The sequence below is a fragment of the Strigops habroptila genome, chromosome 2, assembly GCF_004027225.2.
Source record: "Strigops habroptila isolate Jane chromosome 2, bStrHab1.2.pri, whole genome shotgun sequence".
Classification (NCBI taxonomy): Eukaryota; Metazoa; Chordata; class Aves; order Psittaciformes; family Psittacidae; genus Strigops; species Strigops habroptila.
In genome coordinates, this window is record NC_044278.2 from 30,666,699 (window position 1) to 30,691,694 (window position 24,996).

Genomic DNA, 24,996 nt, shown 5'->3' on the forward strand with positions numbered 1-24,996 from the left:
TTTCCTATGGCTTAGTTTTAGTTCTGGTCCTTGGATCCACTGCAGGTCACTCAGGTACATGTATGTGAGTTGGCTGTCCTAAATGCCCTTAAAACTTTTAAGAATACTCACTCTGAAGTACTGTGGGTAAAAGTTGGGACAGTGACGCAGGAGTATGTCAACATGAAGCAATTTAATGCAGTTCTGCAAAAATCTGTGCGTTGGTGTTGGCCAACCTTTCTAATTTGTCCTGAGTGAATTCTGTAACAAAATTGAATTCTTTGGAGTCAAGGTATCTATTGCCCTGGGTTTGGTTGTGTTTTTTTTGCTTGGGGGAATTTTGTGAGAAACTCTTTCCAAAAACCCCATCTAATTTAATCTCTCAAGCTGAGGTTGAGACACCAATTTCAGGGGAGGGCTAGATCAAAAAGGGGTTTTTTTGTTTAGTTTTATTAGCAGCCACAGCTACCTTTTAAATAAGAGCGAATCTGCTCGTACACTGGAGAGGAGTGCAAGTGAGAGGAGCACTTCTCTGTATCTTACAGGTGTGCATACAAACATTTTTAATGCAGACTCAGGCATGGCTTATACCTGTAGAGTTCGTTGAATCCTATAGTATGCTTGGAACTGTTTGTCTTAACAATGCTTAATTATTCTAGGTATAATATGTAGTGCTTTGTTCTTTAAAAAAATATTTTCAGATCTGAATCTTTTGACTATAGTTACTGTCAGTTGAGCTCTGAAAGTGGCATTCTATGAATGTATGATCTCGAGGAATGATGAAAGGTGAAGGCTGATATGAACCAGTAATCTTTTTCACTCTTGTTCTACAAAGAACCAGTGGCAGGGTCAGGGCAAAGGTGCTTCAGAAGTGTGCCTTTGCTCTGAGAACTGATGCTTGGGGGAATTCTGTCTCTGCATGAGGGCTGGCACGCAGCCCACACAGACAATTCTGTACAGACAATTGCTTGAAGCTGTGGTTACTGACAGGTAATTTTTTTTTTTTCCCTCTCTGAAATCTACTTAAGGATTGTTTCTTTGTGTAAACCAAGTTTAAAACAATGTTGTGTCAAATTCATAATGCTGTGAATTCCCATAGTTTGTATGGGAAGTTATATATTCTGTAATTTTCAGTGTTGTGATAAAGCAAATAATTAAAAACCCCACTTAGTCCAAATTATCTATAAAGTTAATATTTTTAATTATGGTAAACAGACATGAAATCTTGTTTGCTTTGTTTGTTTCTTTAAATCCCGTTATAGGTTATGTTCAGGATTTATATGCTGGTGATCGAGTTCTGCAGCATATCAGTCGAAATGCTGGGCGAATAAAAACAGCTGTTTGTGATGCTTCCAAACTATTAAAGGAGTTACTTTCATGGTTTGTAATCAGTGAGGAAGACTACATGTCATATTCTGAAACTAGTAGCATGACGCATGATGTGATGGAGCAGCTCATCAGTTACTTAATTCAGGAAAAAGACAGAGTAAAAACAAGGGGGTTTATCCATGTTCTGAGTGAGCTGGAAGAAGCGGATCCCAAATTACGCAAGTGGCTGAAAGATCTTAACAACTTGGGTAGGTTATATGGTTATATAATAGCAGAAGATCTTACTCTGTTATAATTGTTCTGTTTACAGATGAAAAGATAACCTCCCTATTTTCCAGGCTTGCTTTCTTAACTTTAAGTGGTAAAGTAAAGCTTTCCTCGTTTTCATTTACTTGATCCTTAGCCAGGATTTCTAGAGAAGAAAGCACGACCATTGGTAACACAGGAACAACCTCTCCTGTCTCTGCAAGTAAAGCATTCTAATGTGAGCAGGGCTTTGTCCATGTTGGAAAGGGAAAATTTAAGAATTTTTTTTTTTTTTTATGTCTTTAAATTCCAGAATGGGCTTAAACGATAATATTTGTATAAATATCTTATTTCAGAAAAATAAATTATTTTTCTGAGTATGTTGGGGTTTTTGTCATAAAAGTTCAGCTGACTGTATAACTTGGAAGTAATTTAACTTGGTGCTCTTTGACAGTGTTGCCTTACTCAATAGTTTCCTATTTCCTATTTCCTATGAAGGTAGAAGTTTGTTTTTTACAAGCAAAATGGATGTAAGATGCCAAAAAAGAAACCTTGGATGAGATTTGGTTTCTTAATTTTGAACTGTCATGTCCATATTCTTTAAGGCATTTATATAGGTTTATTATACAAATAATAATTTGGTGTTGACTAAGAGTAAAATTTATATAAAACATTTATCATTTTAGTTTACATTTTCAAGATACAAGAGGTTTTACGTAATTGTTTCATCTACTGTATAGTTTTTAGAACAAATTGTTCCTCTTTGAAGAGGAATATCACACTGTAAGCAAACTCTGAAACCTGAATGAAATGTTTTGGGGTTTTTTTAATGTGTTTTAGGTCTGACAGCTACAAAGAACTTTCTCCTTCAATATGGGCAATTTTTACAAGAGCTTGACATTTCTATTTTAACCACACTCTGGAATGAGAAGTATGGTAGTAAATTTGACTATGTGACAACTGGTTCCGAAGACAAAGAAATTCGAGATTATTTCTTAAAACCACCCCTAGAGAAAAACCGTTGTTTTATATGGCTATTAGAAGACAATAGAGAACATTTTCCATTTCTTCATCAGGCTTTAGATGAATTTTTTGATAAAATGGGTAAGTATGCAAAGGTCATCGTTCTTACAAGCACTGTACTTGGTCTGTTTCTACACCACAATTAATGGGCTCTGTAAAAGGGCCGAAACCTCAGCAAACTACTATCCACCTTATTATATGGGATCATCAGTGTTCAGTGCAATATGGCCACGAAAGGCAAGCCATCCTTTTTTGGATTACATTCTGCTGATTTGTTTCATGTGCCACAGCCAGCACGAGTTTATCTTTATATATATATATACTGTCCAGCCAAAATAAGTATTTATCTTTCAGTATTTAAATAAGTATTTATCTTATTATCAAGCATAAAGGTTCTGCAGCTACACTCTTTGAGATGCTTTCATGATATTTGATAAAGAATTATAATAGTTATTACTCTAATTTCATAGCTTACAATTACAAGTTACATAAAATATTACTCTTTCCATTTACGAATGTGACTTTGTTATCCTTTCAATAGATGACCCTACCATTATATTAAAGAAGCAGGGAAATGAAAATATATCGGTAAGTGAAATTAATATCTATTTGGTATAAGGTCAGAAACGAGTACGTGTTTGGTGTTTTAAAAATGTGCAAAAGTGAAGAGATGTGCATCTCTGTTTATTTTACATCGTCATTCTTCCCACTGAATAAGAGGTCTACTTACTTTTTTATTTTATCATCCTTCCTGCCCCTCCTTTTCTTGAAGCATACCATTTTTCCTAAACTTCTGTCAGTGAAATACTTGTTGGGTTTTCTCTTTAGTTAAAGCACACACCAACAAGATACCTTTTAGATTATGAGCATTTCAAGAACGCAGATGATGAAGTTGTAGTGAAAGCAGATGTGCACCCTCACCTTTGGATAGGGAAAATAAGGCATGTGAGAATAGCATTTATGTATTACTTGATAACAGCTGTTTGGTGGTAACTTAGAAAATGTCTCTCTGAAAGTATCATTGGGGAATTAAAAAAAAGAGACTCTTACTAGCTTAGAAAATACCATAGAATGGTTTGGGTTGGAAGGGACCTTAAAGCTCATCTAGTTCCAACCCCCCTGCCATGGGAAGGGACGCCTCCTACTCTAGGACCAGGTTGCTCAAAGCGCTGTCCAACCTGGCCTTGAACGCTGCCCGGGATGGAGCATTCACAGCTTCCTTGGGCAGCCTGTTCCAGTGCCTCACCACTCTTCTTCCTTATATCTAACCTAAATCTCCCCTGTTTGAGTTTGAACCCATTGCCCCTTGTCCTACCACTTATCTTCTCTGATGAAGAGTCCCTCTCCGGCATCCTTGTAGGCACCCTTCAGGTACTGGAAGGCTGCTATGAGGTCTCCAAGCAGCCTTGTCTTCTCCAGGCTGAACAGCCCCAATTTCTTAGCCTGTCTTCATACGGGAGGTGCTCTTGGCCCCGTACCAGCTGTGCTTGGGATTGCCCCAACCCACATGTAAGACCTTGCACTTTGCTTTGTTGAACTTAATGAGTTTTGTGTTGGCCCACTTCTCAAGCGTGTCAAGGTCCATCTGGATGGCATCCCTTGTATCTGCATATTTACCATGACAACTGAAGTGTGATTCTTCCTTGAGTGTACATAACCTGAATCTGTATAATTTTGGACACTAACTGTACTGTATATTTTACAGTCCAAAGCAACGAGGTGGTGTAACCCAGCTTTACCTTCAGATGTCATTAGATTGTAAGGCTGGGAATTTGACATTTATTTCACTAATAAGCAAAGTAAATTTGAAGTGTTAGACATATTTTGCATTTATTCATTACAATTTATAGATGCTTTTCAGATTCAACCCATAAATCTTAAAGTATACATCATTCTGAATCATAGAATCATAGAATCATAGAATCGTAAGGGTTGGAAAGGACCTTAAGATCATCTAGTTCCAACCCCCCTGCCATGGGCAGGGACACCTTGCCCTAAACCATGTGGCTCAAGGCTCTGTCCAACCTGGCCTTGAACACCGCCAGGGATGGAGCATCCACAACCTCCCCGGGCAACCCATTCCAGTGCTTCACCACCCTCACTGTAAAGAACTTCTTCCTTATATCTAATCTAAACTTCCTCTGTTTAAGTTTGAACCCATTAATCACTTTTTGATTAGTATCTTAATTAAAATCCATTCTAATTGGCAGAAGTGTATTATGTATCTCGGTTAATTATGTGTTTGAGGCACTCTCATTTAAGATTATTCTAGCCTGCAGATAAATATATCTGTAAAAATCCAACATTTACTTTTCATATAGAATAAATCTTTAGAGTTGATTAGTTAATATACATCTTAATAAAATGTGAAATTCTTTGCTTTTTAATTTAATGAATTGGAAATCTAAGAATGGATTACAGTAAAATTACTTCTATTTCCATGTTACTTATATCCTAAAATAGACTGTAAGTTACTCTTAGTAGAATTATCTTAATCTATAATCACAGTCCTATTAAAAAGTGAAGATGCATTTTAGTTCCTTCATCTTTGCATATTTTAGAAAACTGAAATGACCAGAACATTTGACAGTTCTGTTTGCTGCTTGTTGCCCACACGAAACTGTTGTGTGGGATGTCACAGTTCTTTATGCTGTAAGCAATGAGTAAGCAGCTGAAATACTGAAATGATAGTATGTTCTGGTTTTTAAAATCCATGTTCTATGTGTTTTAAGAAGGAAAATGATGAAAAAGAACAAAATGGATAAAGTCTTGCAAAGTGCTGTTTCTTTTTATGTTTTCCACCTGGGGATGGAGTGGAATGGGAGAAGATTGCATACTTCACTTTGTAAATCTTGCTGGTCCAACCAGAATGAGAGTTTTAATATGAAATTTTTTGTTTCGGAAATGCATCATGATTTTATTCTAATGAAAAAAATAACCATTTTAACTTTTCCGTTTCAGACTAATGGTATCAAAGTTAAAAATAAAAACAGGAAGAAGAACTCAAAAGACTCAAGGGTCAGTAACTTTGCACCTGCTTACTATAAATATGTTTTAGAATTGCTGGCATTCAGATGTATAGAGGCCATTTTCCTAAATACCTTGTGGCATTTACAAAAATATTCATTCTTAAAGTAGTCTTTCCTGAAGTAGAATAATGCTGTTAAGACTCAGCATTTGTTACATTACAATATAAAATATATTTCTAAACTTGAAAAAAAGAAAAAAGTTATTTATGAATAACTTTGGCTCTGACTGGATACCAATACCTTTAGTCTATCTACTGTCTTAATTCTGAATTAATGTTCTGGTCTTAATTTGGGGAAATGTGAATGCAGTACACTCACTGCTGTATGGAATTGATACTTTATGCTCCACTTTGTTTTGCACTGACAAATAGAAGATTTGGAGAAGGACACTTTACCCATCATTTTGTGAAAGAAAATTGTGTCCTTACACCTCATGAACTAGAGCTAAAATTATGTATTAAACTGTCTTTTCTGATAATTTTTATGGTTTTTCTTTTTCTGAGTTAGACGCATTTGTACAAGTCTGTGTATTTCTAAAGTTATTAGATAATAAAAATTAAAAGACAACTAAAACATTTGTAATGGTGAACATAAGAATAACAGGTGTCATATTCCTAGCTCCACGTGGTTTTAATAACTTGCACTTACTTGGAGTAAAATTATGAAAGCTTGAAGGCTCTCTGATGTAAAGAGTGAGTTTCCTAGGAAGTCAGTTGATGTGCAGCCCACTGGAAAGAAGCTATATCGAAGTCCTGACAAAGCAAAGCTGTACTGTTGTTTGGTTTTTAAGCCAAACTCAAAGGAAAATGAGGCACATCTAGGATTTTGGCGAAATTGGTAAAAAAAGGAGGGAGCTTGGATTGAATATCCCAATTTCTTCTTCCAAAATAAGTTCTGAAGAAGAAATCAATAATTTTAAATTAAGAATTTTCTTGCTATGACTCAGTACTGATTATTGTACTTAAAAGTTTTGCAGTTCATAATACGGCCTCTGAACATGATCAACTTATAGAACAAGAGTCAGTGTAAATAAGTTAATAATAGTCTTTACAAGTAGAATGTTGTGCATATTCTTTTGTGAGATTAAAAAAATAATAATCTGTTTTTAATTAGCCTATTTTAGTATTATCCAGTGGAGTTAGTACAGCACCACGAGAAGAAGATAAGATATTTATAGAAGAAAATACTTCGTAAGTACCATTGTGTATCTTTGCTTATTGCCCAAACCCTAAAGTGCTTTGCAGGTTCTGGAGAAGACAGTGTCTTAGAAACACCAAGTCTATGTTAACATCTAAGTGGTTTTGACATGAGCTTGTGTGGAGCCATTATTTCTCTGCTTCTAGGACAGGTGTAAGGGGCATTAGAATTTAAAGATCTTAATGATGTCAGAAGTAACCAAATGGTTGCCAGGCTGCAGTCTGATACATCTTCTAGGCCATAAGCTATTCTTTCAAGTAACATCTTGGTTGTTTTGTGCTCCATTTTAACGTAGCGAGAAATTACTTAATATATTTGTACATACTCCATAGAACTGAACTTAGCCATCAAGCAGGTTATGATGTTGAATTGAGGTCATCTGTAGTGTGTTGCTCAGAATTTGTGTGTTAATCGGAAGTCAGGTTCTTGTATTCTGAGCCTAGTTTTGCTCTTGCTTATAGATGTGAAAGCTGCTAGCAAGAGCTAGGCCCTATTATTGTGGCAGGTTAGTTAATAAGTTCAGCAGTTAAGTATTCTGGGGGACAGTGTTTATTCTGCTTGTTAGAAAAAAAGCGTGCTATCGGGGTATATTTTTAGCACTATGTAGCTACCATACAGTATATTCTTGTTTCAGTATATGTGACAAATACAATTATTTTCAGAAACAGGAATTATTGTTCATATGCACTACTTATTTCTTCTTTTTTTCTTTTTTCTTTTTTTTTTTTTTGTTTTAATAATACTACAGAGATTTTACAAATTCTTATGAACCATTTGTAATCCCAGAATATATTCGGGGGCAACTAGAGGAATTTGAAGTGCTCCGTGGCATTTCAAATAGTAACAGTTATCAAAGACATTTGGATAATAACCCAGATCCGACCACTGAGAGCTTGTATGAGTATGTATACGTTTCTGTGCTTAGCAGTTTAAAGGTTTTAATATTACTTCATAATTTTTATAACATCTTGAACTAAGTCCATGATTTGAGTCTTGGGGGCCTGGTATATGTAGGTACATAAAAGTATATACTAATGTTTTGAAATAGCTGCATGTTTTTAGTAAGATGTGGACAAGCAAGAATATTACAGAAAATGATTATGCTTGGCTAGAACACCATCTTTCAAATGATTGTTCTTCAGTTGTTCAGAGGGTCTTTGCTTTTAAGTATTATTGTGAAAATACAACATGAAATAAGGTTCTAGAATTACATGGGGATAAAAAACCCTTTGATAATGTCAACTTATTTTTTTTCTTTTTTAAGATATTTCTCTCTAATCTTGGAACAACATGGCCCTATGGAAATTAATGATAAATTACTAGTTGGGGAATATGAACATTTCCCTGAAGAAGTTCGCAAGATTGTAGAAGATGAAGGTGGTCTGAAATCTTTTCTTCTGAAATCTCTTCGTTTCATTATGGTGGATAATCTTATTGGCTTAAGAAAGCATGAAGTTCTTATTCAAGAAAATACAAACAGAAATGAGAATGGAAATAATGAAGAAGAAAATTATATAGTCTGTGATGTGCAAAAAACTTACTCTTTCCAGAACAAACTACAATTAAATCCAGCTGCTAAGGAATTTAAACCGCTGTCTTATCCTACACAACCCCATATATCAACATCTTCTGACTTAACAGTAGCAAGTTATGAGACTCCACAATATTTGCCCTGTTCTTTTCCTGCTTCATGTACATCGGTGCATTCTTTGCAAAGTCATAATATTGATAACATGGGAAAGGATTCCTTGTTTCCAGACATTTTACTGAAGTGCTTTGATTCTGAAAATCCTGATATATTTTTGCCTCTGACTTCCTGGGATTGTCAATATGAAAGAATATTGCTAATGCCTTCTCAAATGCCTCTCATATCAAATGTTGCCCAACAACCTAGTTATATTTATGCTGATCATGTAGCTCATCAGGGTAATGATGAATCAGCAGTTTCAGACAGAAAATACGTCTTCAGCAGCTTTAGACCAACTGAAATAAAAACAGATGAAGACCCTCAGTGCCAAACGGAGAACTCAGATGACACATTTTATGAAGACAATTTTGCTGTTGCAAATAGTACAAGTGAAGCTGAATGTGGTCTACAGGTTATTAAGTTGGAAAAAGAAAGTAGAGGTGTACCTCTAATGAAAAGCAATCCTCACACAAGGATGATAGCTGTTCAGGTAAGAAATTAAAATGAACAGCTATTCGAGTGCTTTTAAGTGGTAAATGACAGTGTTGAACACTGGAAAGTGCAACTCCTGTTGGAATGATTTCTTTATGACTTTCCAAAGGATTGAATGTTGTATAGAGTTTCAAGATCAAATATTCAAGTAATACCTCCAGCCACCCAAATGTAAAGGATCTTAAAAGTAGTATTTAGCATTCTCTAGTACTTATCTCCCCAAAAAAGGCTATGAGTTGGAAGATAACTGTGGTGTTTATCAAACTGGGCACTTCCTTACAACTTGCAGTTTAAGATGCTGGCACTTTCTACAACTACTCTTGGTTTTCATTTGTAATTCTTTAAAAAGCTGGTTACTGAATTTTGTTCTGCCTGAACTTTTCACAGATCTTTTGATCCAGGATTAAAGGAGGGTGCACATACATCAGTTTAAACTTCACTTTAGAGGTTAAGGAAAGTCTTTCTGTGTCATCATTTTTCATTTTTAATCAGTTCAGTGATCCGTTTTAACTTTCACAATATTTGAGGATTTAGATAGTTTGTACATTCTAACAATTGCTGGTTGATGCTTCCTTCATGGTCTTACAGTGGTGGCCCAGCTATATGGTGAGTTCAGGGGGCAAGCTCCATCACATTTCTTTTTCTTTCCTTAAGTAAAAACTGAAAGTTTTTTACTGCCTACAGTAAAAGAGAAAGGATTGCTGAACACCCGGAAAGGGGCAGGCCATGCAGCTGAACAGAAGAGGGGCTGGAACATTCACTTCTTAATGGTACCCCAGAGTTAGACCAGCATACATCGCTCATGAAAACACAGTTCCAGTAACAGGGAGACAAAAATCACATCCATGTTTGTTCCAGAAAACATTTTGGACTAAGATGCTGGGATTTCAGAGTTACAGATATGGCAGTTTTACACATCCGTTTATGAGAGATTATCTAACATGCTAGAGGGACTGATGCAGAGTGCCTCATCTTCATTTGTTTCTTGTTAAAGGAGGAACAGCTGTTTATAGCTGTTAAAATAAATAGTTGTCTTTTTATTCTTGCTTTCTATATTAGGAAAATGTTAACTTACTTTTTTTTTTTTTTCCTTTTTCAAACTTGTTTTGTATCCAAAACTTTTCTTCACTCCAGATCTTTCCTGATCACTTGCTGAAAGCTAGTTTGCCATAAGTCTTGGCAGATGAATTACGTCACTTGGCTGACTGGGCTTTTGAAATGGGATTTCTGTTTGGTTCTTGAACACATGCAACAAAGAGATATCAGAAAAGGCAACAGTTTTTAATTTAGTGAATTCTGGTTAGAAGAGATAAAAATGTCACTAAGCGACAGATATGTTTCTGTTTGCCTTGCTCTACCACACTTCTTTATTTAACATTACCCGACTGTGATTCTAATAGTCTATTATAACAGTAACATCATAAATTGGCTCTTTAATGTGACACATGATTAGATTTTAAACTCTGTTCTTTCAGTAAGTCATTGATGGATGGTATTTGAGGAAAACAAGGGATTTGGAGGGTCCTTGGGTGTAGTCCCTTCTAAGTAGAAGCATTTAGGTAGTCCATCTTGAGTTTAGCAGGAGCCACAAAACACAGTTCCTTGGTGAGCTATCAGACACTGGTTTTGCAAGTCTTAAGTTTTCAGACATTCAGAGCACAGCTGTGTTTGAAGACTCAAAGAGCTGTTCTCAATATAAATGCTTCATGGTCAATTAAACTAGGGAAAGATCATGACAAAAAAAAGTGCTTTCATTATAGATAGAAGTCCATTTCAGAAACACTTGCATGATTTCTTTTTTACTTTGTAGGTAGACCTACTTTGTAATGGAGTTGGATTTGTAAAATTGTAGGTTAGGTACCAAAACTCCAAAACAGAGCTCACCTACTATTTGCGTATATAACTGGAAAGCTTTTTAATCAACTAATGATTCTTTGTATTCTAGGTAAATCATGAAGTAGCTGATAGGGAAACTAATACTTTGCCGTTTCATCCATTTGAAATGCAACAAGTAAGTTACCTACATATTTGTTCATATTTCTCATGAAGAAGGTTAAAGGAATGCCCAGAAATTTAGTAGCCAAAAAAGTAAAGGTTCTCTGAAAATTATATGGTTTAGCAAATATTTTTTATTTTAGTTTCTTTGGTGGTGTGTGGTGTTGGGTTCTCTCCCCTGATTCATGTTGGGCTGCATTCTGTAATGTTCTTGAAAACTTCACATAGGCCCACAACAAGATTTTGGAGCTTTGTTCCGTAGCTATTCAGATGTTGGAGTATGTTTTAGGGAAATTTAGCATTTCATCTCCAAAAATCTTGAGATTTGATTTAAATATTCCATTTTGGCAGATAAACAGCTCAGACTGATGTTACTGACAGTCCTATGTCTGTAGCAGGAGATAGAAGTGAGAAAATGTGGCCTTCGAACTAGTCACATTCCATTCATGGTCAGACATGAATGTTCATTTCCTGAGCTGGATTGAAACTTCACAAAACTTTCTGTTAAACACCACCTCCTCTTACCTCCCGCAATAAACCCCCCCAAAAAACCCACCCCAACCACACTCAAGATTTTGAATCTCACCTGGCAGCAGACTGCTCTTTTTAGACATCATGAATGTTTGCTGCCCTGTGGAAACAAATACTAGATTGTTTTTGTAACTGATTGATTTTCAGGGAGATATTCTACGTATGGAAAAGGAGCACCAAGTGTTGAAAGAACAACTTAAAGAAGCACAGGAAAAATATGAACAGTTACAAAGCCGAAGCTCAGAAGAAACCAGTGCTTTAAAAGAGGTCATAAAGAGAAATGTTCAAGAGACTGAGGTAATGTTTTTATCCAGGCAGCAATGGGACAAACTGCAGTGATTCACAAGATAGATTGGTTGTAATTGATCAGCAGTGTTTCTGAAACTTGACTGGCAGTCCTCATTGCTGTGAAGTCTAACTTGGCAAATCTCACAATCTTTGTGTGTCATCGTCCGTTGAACACACTTAAACGTGTAGGATATTGTTTGCTTCCATCTAGTGGATAGGTATTGGTTTTGGTTCAGCTCAAGAAAAAAAAAGCCCTATACTGCTGACTCTTTCTTTTGTCTTGGTATGTTGGGTTTGCTGACAGGCTTTATTTCCTTGGAAATGTCTGGGAGCAAGAGGAGTCATCCCCGAATAACACTGTCAGCCTATTATCACTTTGACAGGATTAATTTTATAGTTAAAGGTGTAGATGCTACCAGTTGCCCATTTGTCTACGTGAAAAGGAATTTTTCCGTTTAAAAAATAAATACCAGGTGACACCAAAGCCATGTCTCCCCATGCCCTCTCTTTAATCTTTAGTAAGATGGAGCCTGTCATTCAGTCTCAGTTTTATATATATTTTTCCTTCCAGTAGCGTGTTGAAGTAAACTCCTGTACTGCAGTTTGGGAGCTCCTGAGCTCTAGCTTTGCCATTGCCTAAACGTAGTCTGGCAAACCTTCATAAAAGGGCTGATGGAGTCTCACATCTATTATGTCTGTATCAACATTTGGTAAAACCATGAGCTCAGAAAAGCTTGAGCTGAAAGCATGGCAGTGTGTGGGGTGGGTGAACTTGGCCATGGGCACTGAAAGCACTTTTAAAAAAAATAATTTTTTACATGTATTTCCCAATGATCCATTGATGCTACATTGTTTGGTTGGAGTTTCTTAAGCAGTTATGGCAGCCATAAGATCCACTGCTGTCTTGCTCTGTTATGAATTGTAACTTCCTGGTTGTTAGTGCCAATACAATAGTATCAGTTCTGATTTTGAGCTGCATTTCAGTACGTATTTGTACGTGACACTGTGGAACTGGGTTTCTTCTTTTAGCTGGCTGCAAAACGGGGTTGCAAGCCATAGAAACAAAGTGTGCAGATAGTTGGGGGGGAAGCATTTATGAGTATGTTGCCCACACTGAACAGCTGAATTAACAGTTAATTAGCCACTAGTAAAACTCATGTTACTGTACTTTTCACTGCCTTGGCTGTTGATCGTAAGTGCCAGCAATCTGCTCTAACTTGCTTTTGAATAAAATAGTGTTTTCAGAAATAATGTTTTCTTATTTTCTGCTTTTAGTTATCAAAGACTGAACTGGATTGGTTTCATCGAGACTTAGAAATGCAAGTGAAAAAATGGCAACAGGAGAAAAAAGAAAGTCAAGAGAACTTTAAAGCACTAAGGAGCACAGCTAAAAAGCATACAGATACCAATGAGAGGTGCTAATTTTAAATACTGATTTACATTACTTTGATTTTTTTTTTTTTTTTTTTTTTAAGCAGCTCTCAGTGCAGTGATTTCTGATAGACTTTGGTAAGTTTCAGTATCTACTGATTCCATGATGTATGCAGAGTGAAAACTCAGACTTGTTGCCCTGATTATGTCATTCTGAAATGAGTTAAATGCAATTCTTGGATTAGAACTGCTGTTAATAGGATCTACATATAGCATTATTTTTCCTAATTAACAAATGCCACTTTCTTCACTGTTCAAGATCTCATGTTTTCCAGAAACCTGTAGCACTGCTTTTTTACTTTTCTCCTTCACGACTTACCGTTGCTTTCTCAGCGTGCTCCTCAACTGCATTATGATTAGCTTTAAATTGTCATTTCCATTCTTCCTTCTTCTATTGTACAGTCAACCCAACCAAGCTCTAGTCTTCATTTGTTTTTCATACAGCCTTTTTGTCTCTTTCTGCCACAGTAGCGTATCTGAGGGTCATCGAAGGATGCACATTTCCTCCTTTTCTAGTCCTGTAACTTGTTTCCCAGATTCAAGTAAAACTGCCAGAACCACATAACTGGGTGTATCTGTTGAGTTGTTGGGGGTTTGGGTGGTTTTGTTGGTTTTTTTGGTTTTTTTTACCCATCCTTCACCGTAAACCAGAAGTTTGCAGGATTTTCCATAGAACCTAAATCATTGATATCAATGTGTGAAGCCCATCATAACCCTATCTGTGTGCAGCAGACCTAGCTCTTCCCCTGGGAATGTGCTCTCCTGGCTGTGGAGGAGCAAGAAGCAACTCCTATAATAGCCAAGCAGCATCCATGAGATCATGTCACTGACATACTGAAAAATAAATCATGTGTCATTTGATGCAGTATTGTCAGTAGCTTTTTCTGAAGCATTCTAATTCTAAAGAGTTCAGAAATCTTTAGGTAACCTGACGATTGGCTGTGTAACCAGATAGGTGTTTATCACAGTAGTAGGCTGAAATATTAGTAGTAGGCTGAAATATGTACATATCTGCTTTTCTGCTTTCATATTTTCCTTTTTCTTCCCCCCCCCCCAAGTTACAGGTAAATATTTAAAATAGCTTCTAGATAACTGATGAAACTGATTTAGGATAATTTCTCTAATCAGATTTGACAATTCCTACTGTGTTTTTAAGTTCTCTCGCAGTTCACAGATCTGAGAAGACTTCTGGCCTTGAATGCTGTTGTATTATCATTAGTCTAAATAGTTTGGGACAAATTTGGGGCAAACTTGTCTTGAAAAATCATCAGCCTGCTTTTACATTAGTTACTGCTTAATCAGGAATACATTTAAATGCACTTACAGTATTAAACAGCATTGTTACTGCTGCACAGTTGTCACTGTGGTTGTAGGGGAACGTGCCATGTATTTGCTAATGAACATTTTTCAGAACAAGCTTAATAAATGTTTGATTACTCTAGGTATTTGAAGACCACTGATGAGAAGGAAAAGCAGTATAAAGAATATTTAAATACGTATCTCGAGACCAGGTAAAACTCTTGTACCTTTCAGCATTATTATTTTTCTGCTGACTCTTCATTGAGTTCTCTCTTCACTTTGGGTAAAGGCTTAGGAAAAATAAGTATTTATTTTAACCTCTATCCCTTATTTGAAGTTAGTTTACTTTTACTTTTTGTGAGTAAATGCTATTTTCTTTTAGGTATTTAGGATAATAAAAATCTGGCTTTTCAACATACTCTCATACATTTCCCTTGATTATATGAAGTTGTGTTTTAGAACACCTGCTAGAAGCTGGGCGTGGTACAGACATACTGTACTGCTCTGTGTAGCTTTGCACCTCCACATGCTTGTAGTCCTAAATGTACTTAAGGTTACCTAAACATTTTCTAAAAGTAACTCATTTCCACATAGTATAAAGACAAGGTTTCATTTATAGATACATTCTTCATCTATGTGATCAGGCTCAGAACAATAACACTTGCATGACTGCAGTAGTCAAACTCCTGTAAACTTTTTAGGTTGCACAGGGAGAAGTGGTGAAGAAATCCTGAGGCTGTGCCTGTGGAGCCAGCAGTAGGGCTGCAAGAGCATGATGCTGTACCTGAAGGCACAAGCTGAACAATGTAAATGGAGATGTGCCATTCCAAAGAAGAGTTTACTTGTAGAAAACCTCTAAAATGCCATAAATTTTAAATACTACTCTGTCATAAACATTACTCAAATATTTAACTTTTTTTTTTTATTTCACAGTAATAAACTTGCTAGTGAGAAAGTAAAATTGGAAGAGCTTATCAAAAAGAGTCAAGATGACTACCAAGAGTGTGTGAAAAGAGCTGTTAAAGCAGAGGTACAAACAAAAGATCTTAAACCACTTTTGCTAACGCTTGGATCATTTGCACTGATAGTAGGTGGGGAAGATGACTGGTGAAGCCTTGTTTACTTTTGAAATAGCATCTAAAACTTTTCATAAGCATATATCAAAAGTGCTGTTCATGATGTTACCCTACAGATAACATCACAGATCATCCAGGCACATTACTGTTACTGATCAGTATTAAAAAAATTTGGGGGATATAGTATTGCCCCAAGCAAAATTCAACTAGTAATTGAGTTTCATACTTAGCCTTGTTATGAATAGATTCCATTAGCAAGAATTAACCATAGGAACTTGAAAAATTCCTTGTTTAAAGTAAGTCATAGTTAGCTAATATATAGCTGCTGCTTTATCAGCTAGAATCAGAATGTAACAACCAGCCTGTGTGTTTCACTGAAAGGAGGAGAGTACTGAAAAATACCAAGATTTTTTCTAAATCGGTATGTTTTATACTGGAAATGCTTTAATATCATGAACAATTCTCCTTTCTTAAGAAGGGCTCAAAGGCTGTCTTACGATTTTTGTAAAAAGATTAGATTGTTGGTCCACATTAGTTTTCAACCATGCAGTATTTAAAAGGTTGCCTTAATTACTTTTAAGTGTACATATATAAATATATATCCTATATATAGGATAAGTTGCAAATGGAACATTTATGGAAGCTTTCTACTATCAGTTGAAATGAATGCAGCCTTTTTATCCTCCTGAAGGCCTGCCAGGGCTGTTAATTCCATGTGAAATTGCTCATCGTAGGAACTCAGTGCGTGTTGTATTCCTTGTGCTACAGCAGTGCTTTTACTGCACAGGGTTTTTTTACAGAGTTTGTTTTGTTACAGATATCAGTACTCAAAAACTGGAAGGAAACTGAAGTATGCAAACTAAGTGGCATAGCTGTCAAAGCAGAAACAAATCTCAAGATGCTGAAGTCATGGAGCAGGTATGGAGAGCTTACACCAGAAATTTCAGTACTACTAGTAGCTACATACAAATAACTACTGAACTTTTAATCTTGACAAGTCAGTTTTGCTCACAAAGGGATGTCAGCTTGAAAGGTGCGTAGAAACTTAATAGTTAAATACAGTTTTCCTGAAGCTGAATTTCTTCTTAATCTGAAATTACCAAGATGTGTAATACTTAAGCAGGAGCAAGCTTCTTGTCATATTATTTCTTAGCCGGGGAAAATCAGGCTACTGGGAAATTCCAGTTATTCCTGCACAGTATATCACTGCAAAAGGGCTGCAATGGAAATAAAGCAGAGTGCAAACAAAACTGCTGGGCATACAACAACATTGTTTTCTTCCTTACGAGAAACTAATTCAGCTCTTGGTGTTAACCTTTTTAGAAACCTATGCCAGGTTCCATTTCCTTATATTGCCACAAAATACCAATTTACATTTGAGGAATCCACTTCTAAGATTGGATAGGATCCAAGTACCGGTCATTTAGCCAGTTTTAAAATTGCTTGAGTCTTTAACTGTGATTTAGTTGGTAGAGAAAAGAACTGTGGTACTAAAACCAATGGTCTTGAACAAAAATAATGGGAATGTTGGATTTTAACTGACAATCTCGAATGCTTCAGCAGCTCAGCTTCAGCAGCACCTAAGTTGAAGTCACAGATTGAATCCTGGGAAATATTTATTTCAAATGTAAATAAACAACGGGAAAAAGTAAAGGTAAGCCTTAGTTTCTCCTAAAGAGCTTTAAGTTGAACTTTGGAAATTAAAATAGATTGAATACCTTAAATAATTTTGAATTCCTTTTTTAAAACACCAGTAGCTTGTCCTGCAAATGCTGAACTGCAATTTTTTAATTACAAAAGAAAGGCACAGGTTTAAGTCCAGATTATTTAAGTGTAGTTAAATTATAATAACTATCTTCAATTTCATAAAGGCAAAAATCTGTCCTTTATACACTTGCTTCGAAATTGCATCCCACTCTTGCTCTTGGTTCTTTTGTACTTTTTGAACTCTAGATAACCCATGCAACTTCTCTGAAAACAACAGAGACGTTAAGATGTAAAATGTCTAGACTGAGTTTTAGGAACTAGAAAGGGTTTCCCAAACCCTTTCAAGCATCAATGCAAATACATCATTTATAGCAAATGGTAGCCTCACATCTCCATTTGAAAGGCCTGATATCGTTGGTGTCTTGCAAAAAAGTAGTTGTGTTCATGCCATTTTCTATAGAGTGAGTTAAGCTGATGTGGAGGATAATTTGTGTTTCTTCTGCAGATCGAGTATGAAGAAAAAATTCAGATGGTGAAAAATGGTGCACGGAACTGCCTCACTAAAATGGAAACTGTGGATCTTCCTTCTCCTCCCAGTGTCTTAGTATGTATCTTACATTTGATAGCTGTTTGTTAAGAAGTTCTTTATGGTTGAATCGGCATGGCTGCCCGTTATAGGACATGTACAAAAAGAACTTTAATACACAGCCTTGAATACAAAGTAACCTGGCTCTCCATACGTCCAGGTAATTGTCAAAAGGAAAGGGTGACTGCGGATTAGCATGATGAAGGCCAGTGAGAAGAACATTGTCAAGTCGTTTGAGAGGCTCAAGCTGTTTGAAGTTAACTTTAAAATGCTTCATGTTCTATCTGAATTGGGACTAATATTTCTGTGTATCGTGACTTTCCTGTAGCACCAAAATCCATAGGGACAAGGCCTCATTACACTGACATGTGTAACTGATTACAAATACCAAAATCAACTTCCAGTTATATCTGTTGTGAACTAGATGGAGCATACCATTTATGGAAATGCATCTGCAATGACTACATCCTGGATAACTACTACTTAAAAACATTTTCTTGTGGGCCAACAGTTCCACAAATGCTTTGCTCATGTCATGTTAGTTACTTCCATACCCTGTGATTGTTCCTGGAGCAAGGACAAAGTCAGTACTCTTTGAACTGTCCATGAGCACGGTGGTGGGGAGACACCTGACAGTGATAAAATACAGCCAAGCTAGCTGCAGCAGTGGTGCAAACGTTCACTCATGGCAAAATTGAAACCAGGGCAGGGAGGTGATGCCCAGCCCTGAAGACAAATAGCATTCAGAAACCACAGGACCTGGGATGGTGTAGGGGAAGGGGAAGACGGTTCAAGATAGGGGAGATAACAGACTCAATAAGTGAAATGCACACACATAGGAAATCCATGAATTCACCGAAGAGGCAAGACAACATTTTTATATATATTCTCTGCAGAAAGTCATATAGGTTTTTTTGTTTGGTTTTGGTATAATTTAGATTCAAGGCTCTGTTCTAATACTGTGTAATGATCATTACTACAGTTTTTCTAGACTTACACAAGTAATAGTTACACTTACACTCTCCTGCATACCTGTTCTTCCCCACTTATTTCTAGGTATCTCCTTTCTATTTACTGGCACAGAACTCTTAAAAGTATATAGATAACTTAGTTACCATCCTTTGGTTACCACCAATTTACAGGTTGGGGAGGAGTGACTGTTGAGCCTCTCGTTCTGCATTTGGTATCTATTTTTACTGCAGTAATACAAGACTAACCTTTTAGAAGAGGTATCTCTAATTCTTTCAGCTTTGAGAGGGCTTTATCAAGCCTAAATGAGAGACGTGGATTAAAACTCTTTTTTTCCCTATTTAATTCCATTAACTAAACACCTTCAGAAGGATGGTAAAATATCACTTCGAAAAGGTGCTAAACTAAAGAACATAGAACAGGAACCAGCAGGTTCAACTTCAACTATGAAGAAGTGCAGAATTTCAGTTCCATATGTTAGAAAGCCACCTTCCTAGAGCAGTCAAGCTCTGAAAGAAGTAGCAGTCATGGGGTCAAACAACTAGACTTACTCTAAGGAGTTCTTCCCATTTATGGAAGACAGTTGTTAGTGCAGAAAGTCTTCCTGACTCGTGTGAGCTCCAAGTTTCTCAAGATGATGACAATAGCTGACATCTGTTTCTGGTTTTCAAAAACAAATTACACTGAATTATATAGGGGTTATATAATTCTTTAAAAGCAGTGAAATCTGTATTTCCAAATCAATGGCACTTGTTTAAAGCAGTTCTGTTTCTATTACCAACTTCAAGCTATACCTATGTAAAACTGACAGCTGTCCAACAGCTTTGTCTTCAGTTAAAGGAACAGCCTGTGTATGGGCTGTCTGTCCTATTGAATCCCATTTCAGACAGGTGCTCTACGTGTAGTACCTGTTACAGAGCACCTTTGTGCAATGTTTTTACCCAGGTGAAGCAAGTTTAGATAAATTGATGTGACCTTCCAGTTCCTTGGCATTACCAACTGTGTCATAGTTCATGTTGCAAATGCTCGAGAAATCTGCTCAATTTATTTTAATCACTGTTTTTTCTAGATAAAACAAGGCAGGCCTCCAGACAGTGATCCAGCCATCATCATGTGTTCCTCTGCACCTGCACAGCCTAATTTACTTCCTGCATTTTCAAGTTCTGAAGATAAAGGTCTAAGACGTACTTCACTTAATACACAGGCTGGAGCTAAGCCAGCATATTCAAATTCTAAGGCTTGTTCCGCAAGTGGCGGATCAGTGAAAACACCTTCCAAGCCCCTGGAAGGATCATATTCTGATAAAGTTTCAGCAACTTGCCCGTCGGGGAGTTCTGGAAATAACGCTCAGAATGTCCAGCCAAACCAGAAGCACCAAGGTGACTCAGCTACACAACTGAGGCCTCCCGGATTTCCGAACAACAGAACGCTTCCAAAACCATTGGAAAATATTATTGCACATCTACAGAGCATATTCCCAAATTACAGCAGGTATTTGTTTTCACGAATGTAATGCTATGTAGTGCTGAGTAACAGAAGTTCTGAACATCCAGTACAAGAACTGATTTCTTAGGCTTCTGTTTCATGAGCAGAGTAATCTTAGTTGTTCCCTTCCCTCCCACTCAGTGAGATGTTCCTTAAGGGAACAGACCTGTGGTGTTCGTTTATGTGGTTTGGGTTTTTTCCCCAGTTAGAGCCACTGCCAAATAGAAGTAGCATTATTTTATTGTTTGGCGGGGAGTGGAGGGGGGTTATGATTAAGGAAGATTCTAGTTACTGCAAGGTACTGGAAGCAGGTACTTGGTGCAGTTCATTTGAGTATCTTCTCACTGCTGTGAATCAAGCACGGAGGCTACCGTGTTCTCTCATGCTCTGACTATGCCAGTAACAGTCATCATGTTGCCAATCAGACATAATGTCGTCTTTGCCCTTCCAGTTCAGACTTTACTAGCTACATAAAAGCCATACAAAGAAGAAATGGGAATACGTTGTCAGGTTTGAGCTTCGATGAAATTCTAAGCAGAGTGACGGATCTCATTCTGGAGCAGCAGAGCAAGGTACTGTGGTGTACATAGTTGCTGCTGTTCCTGCTGTGCATCCCTGCCAGAGGAACTGGTGTAGCACAGCCCAGGAAAGTACGTAACCTTGTTTTTGCTGCAGGCTCTGAAACGCAGACTTGTTCCAAATTCTTTTCCAATACCTGCCTAGGCACCAACTTCAACAGGGAGACCTGTGAAGTCGCCATCCTCTGTGTCAGCAGCACAGGCTGGAACTCAGAGTCGGGAAGTCCCTGCAGGAGAACATGTCCCCAGCCCACCCAAGGCAAAACCTGCAACTGCACTTAAAAAGGCTTCAAGTAAAAATCCGCCTCAGCCAAGTCTCCAGCCCTGGGGAAATGTTGGAGCAACACCTAAATCGAAATGGAAGAAACGAGACTATACAGTAAGTTTTCCACTGTTTCCATGAAGGGGAAGTGATTGCAGTGTGCTTCTTATAAGACATGAAATAATCAAAGAACTGCTGACAAAAATAATTGACTCATTCATTTGGTGTGCAAAAGCTTAAATATACTTTGTTAAAATTAGTAACACTATTAACTTATTAGAATTTGTTGATTAGTTGTTGCCAACTTTCAAATAACTTAGCGTTTTATGTCTAGGCCTCCAGTGATGATCCTTGCACAATATGTCATGATGAGCTAAGCAGAGACTCGTGTGAACTAGAATGCGGGCATCGTTTTCACAGAGAAGTAAGGACTTTTGTTCTTATCACTTAGATGCAAATGCTTATGGACACTGTCTAGTTATGCCCGTGTTCCATTTTCTGAAAGCAGCCTTCCCCCCTTACCCGTCTGCACCTAAGAACAGTGCAGAACCCCCTTTCTTTTCCATACTTTGTACGCCAAGACTTGCAACACACATGGCCTTACTGTGCCAGAAAGTTTTCAGGTTTAGATTTATAAGTTAAATGATAATTCATCAGAGTGAATTTGAGCTTATTTTTCAGAGGATAAATCTGGTAGTCAAGTCACAGAGTTGTTTGCAGCGTACTTACAGAACGGGCTATCACTGTAAGCCCTGCTTTTGCCACCTGCTAGCAGCTGCACATGTAGCTTCCTGTAGTAAGAAGTGAGGATTATGTGAGAATAACTGGATGCTTCTGCCTGTGACTTCTTCCTTGTTTGTTCACGGCAGATTTGTTATTGCAGAGTAGGTGCAAATGTAAACTGATGAGCACAGCGTCACAGCTGGAGAACAGTTCTCTGCTGCAAACTTTAATAACATAGAACATCTTGTGCTTGCCTGTTAGTGACAATTACTAACTTAGTTAAACTGAACTCCTGATACCGGGATTTATGTCCTCAACATCTTCCTATTCTTGCAGTGCATTAGAACCTGGCTCAAGCAACACTCAAGTACCTGCCCCATCTGCCGCGTTCATGCTCTATTACCTGAAGACTTTCCTGAGCTTCCTGCACGGAACAAATGTACCTAAACCTTGTTTTATTTGAACACATTGTAGTAAGATGCAAAGCAGCTGCAGAATAACCACCATGATAAGGAACAGAAATATGATGCCTAGAAAGAGACAGAACCCTGGTTATATTGAAATGGTAGCAGAGCTCGGACTTGCTGCAGTGTTTCCCACTGAACATTAAGCCATAAGATGCTGGTACTGCCATGGCACCCTCAGAATTAAGTTGGCATCCTCTAAGATCCAGAACTTTTCTTGTGTGAAGCTGGTGTAGCTCAGAGGCTGGCAGCACACAAAACTGGTCATGTTTTTTGGCTAAGGGATATTGAAACTACTCTATCCACTTTTCTCCATCTGGAGGATGGTGCATCACTCCTGCTAAGAGTGATACACCATCCTCCAGAGCTTACACCACCCTGAAAATAAATTCTAGTATTAAACCAAGTAGGTGACCCCAGTGCCAGACCAGCAGAATTTGGAACAGCCAAGACATTACCTACCTTCCTTTGGCACAAACAGAATTTAACTGCAGGATTCAAATCAGGCTTGTTGTATTCATTATGAATGCAGTTCACATAATTGCAGCTCCTTACTCTGCATAAATCCATAGCTTATAATTCAAATTGTTTAAGTAATTACTTTTAGTAATATTTTAAAGCAAGAATTTCTAAGTATTCACGATTCCTTCTTTTTGTTTATCATTGAGTTGTAATACTGTGGCTCAGTTCTTTAATCTCACAATATGATTTGAATTTTCCTCATTGCTGAAGAGCTGATTTGTTTAAATCGGAATTACAAAATTTTTGTTTTTGACGAAGCAAACCTGCATCTGTATTCTGTGTGTGGATGTTCATCCACAGCGTGAGGTACAGGATGCAGACAGCTGAAAGACTGGCTCTCCTACTGCTTTAGAAGTCTGAGCTTGCCTGAGTACCTTTGTCACTGTAAAACTTTTCTCCAGTACCCAAAAGACCAGGACTAGAGAGTGTACAGCCTCACCACCCTGAAACTGGACTGTGACTGTTGTTTGGATACAGGCAGTATTAAGTTGATTACATGAGGTTGGTTGTTAGCTAATTCTAGGAATCAGATGTTCCCCCAAATGCATATGTATTCTCCAGATGAAGTTTTAAACTATTCTGTGATTAATCAGTATATTACTTGGCACTTGGATCAAAAATAAATTGGCTGCAGCAGTAATTTTTTGTGTGATATTTTTGCCTAGTGTGAGTTACTGGTAAGTGGTCTGCTGTAGGCTGGTGAGCCTTGCTGCCTCAACAGTTAGGTACTGCACTGCTCACCATAACAGCACATGCACCCTTTTCAGCTTCCGTTATGTTCTTGGGGTGGGGGATACATATACTTCATCTTTTTAGCTTGTCCCACCAGTAGCCCACATCCTTAACCCTCAGGACCAAGGGCTGGAGCAATCCCAAGTTGGGTCAGGACAATCCCAACTACAACTAGAGGCTGGGCAGAGACTGGGCTGAGAGCAGCCCTGACGAAAAGCACCAAGGGTTGGGGCTGATTGATTGACAAGAAGCTCACCATGAGCCAGCAGTGTGCACTTGCAGCCCAGAGAGCCAACCATGTCCTGGGCTGATCAAAAGAAATGTGACCAGCAGACTGAGGGAGGTGATTTTCCCCCTCTGCTCCTGTGAGACCTCACATGCAGTCCTGCGTTCAGTTTTGGGGCCCCTGACACAAGAGGGACATGGAGCTGCTTAAGCAACTCCAGAGGAGGGCCATGAAGATGATCAGAGGGCTGGAGCACCTCTCCTATGGAGACAGGCTGAGAGAGTTGGGCTTGTTCAGCCCCGAGAAGAGAAGGCTCCAGGGAGACCTTAGAGCAGCCTTCCAGTGCCTAAAGGGAGACTACAAGAAATCTGGAGAGGAACTTTTTATAAGGGCATGTAGTGACAGGACAGGAGGGAACGACTTTAAACTAGAACAGCAGAGATTTAGATCAGGTATCAGGAATAAGTTCTTTACTGTGAGGGTGGCGAGGCACTGGAACAGGTTGCCCAGAGAAGCTGGCAGTGTTCAAGGCCAGGCTGGACAGAGCTTTGAGCAACCTGGTCTACTGGAAGGTTCCAAACCCCATGGCAGGGGTTTGGAACTAGATGATCTTTAAGGTCCCTTCCAACCCAAACCGTCGTATGAGTCTGTGATTCTATGACCCTTGTCCAAAGCAGAGGCAAGACCCTGCTCAGCAGAGCCAAGGTAGTCCCACACTTGCCCTAGTGAACACTATGGTCCAATTGGAACATGGCGTGCCCTGAGGTAGTAAGGGTGAGCTGGCTGTGGAAATGCTTGGTACCAACCGACCTTTTTCCTATACCCACAGCAGAGATGGGACCCCAAATAAGCAGGATGTTCCTTTTCCCCAACTCCTATAAGCTGGAAGGATTTTAGTGATTTTCAGAGATAGTTCACTTACACCTTTGAGTCAGAGGCCTCCTGTCCCAGCCACTGTCACCAATCTACTGTCTTGGTTTTGGCTGGGATAGTTAATTTTCCTCCTAGTGGCTGGTGCAGTGCTGTGTTTTGGCTTCAGTCCGAGAACAATGCTGATAGCACACCAATGTTTTAGCTGTTGCTCAGTAGCACTTACCCCAATCAAGGGCTTTTCAGTCTCATGTTCTGCCAATGAGGAGG

The 24,996-nt window shown here is 38.1% G+C and overlaps 1 protein-coding gene across 7 annotated transcripts in view; it reads left to right on the forward strand.

The window, feature by feature from the left end:
* TTC3 (tetratricopeptide repeat domain 3) overlaps positions 1 to 23,538 on the forward strand; it is a 64,087-nt gene extending 40,549 nt beyond the window's left edge. For 4 of the 7 annotated variants that reach the window (XM_030471938.1, XM_030471914.1, XM_030471928.1 and 1 more), the window contains 20 exons: positions 1,242 to 1,556; positions 2,395 to 2,658; positions 3,119 to 3,165; positions 5,539 to 5,595; positions 6,720 to 6,796; positions 7,552 to 7,704; positions 8,068 to 8,980; positions 10,928 to 10,993; positions 11,656 to 11,805; positions 13,072 to 13,211; positions 14,670 to 14,738; positions 15,460 to 15,556; positions 16,420 to 16,520; positions 17,163 to 17,256; positions 17,815 to 17,913; positions 19,934 to 20,355; positions 20,801 to 20,921; positions 21,073 to 21,306; positions 21,524 to 21,613; positions 22,249 to 23,374. In XM_030471938.1, coding sequence (XP_030327798.1) covers positions 1,242 to 1,556; positions 2,395 to 2,658; positions 3,119 to 3,165; positions 5,539 to 5,595; positions 6,720 to 6,796; positions 7,552 to 7,704; positions 8,068 to 8,980; positions 10,928 to 10,993; positions 11,656 to 11,805; positions 13,072 to 13,211; positions 14,670 to 14,738; positions 15,460 to 15,556; positions 16,420 to 16,520; positions 17,163 to 17,256; positions 17,815 to 17,913; positions 19,934 to 20,355; positions 20,801 to 20,921; positions 21,073 to 21,306; positions 21,524 to 21,613; positions 22,249 to 22,359 — 3,620 coding nt within the window. In that variant the 3' untranslated portion in view covers positions 22,360 to 23,374. Of the gene's footprint in view, positions 1 to 1,241; positions 1,557 to 2,394; positions 2,659 to 3,118; positions 3,166 to 5,538; positions 5,596 to 6,719; positions 6,797 to 7,551; positions 7,705 to 8,067; positions 8,981 to 10,927; positions 10,994 to 11,655; positions 11,806 to 13,071; positions 13,212 to 14,669; positions 14,739 to 15,459; positions 15,557 to 16,419; positions 16,521 to 17,162; positions 17,257 to 17,814; positions 17,914 to 19,933; positions 20,356 to 20,800; positions 20,922 to 21,072; positions 21,307 to 21,523; positions 21,614 to 22,248 lie in introns of those variants that run through there. The other 3 variants (XM_030471899.1, XM_030471922.1, XR_003989431.1) reach the window with 3 other exon arrangements.
* Positions 23,539 to 24,996: the final 1,458 nt, after the last annotated feature.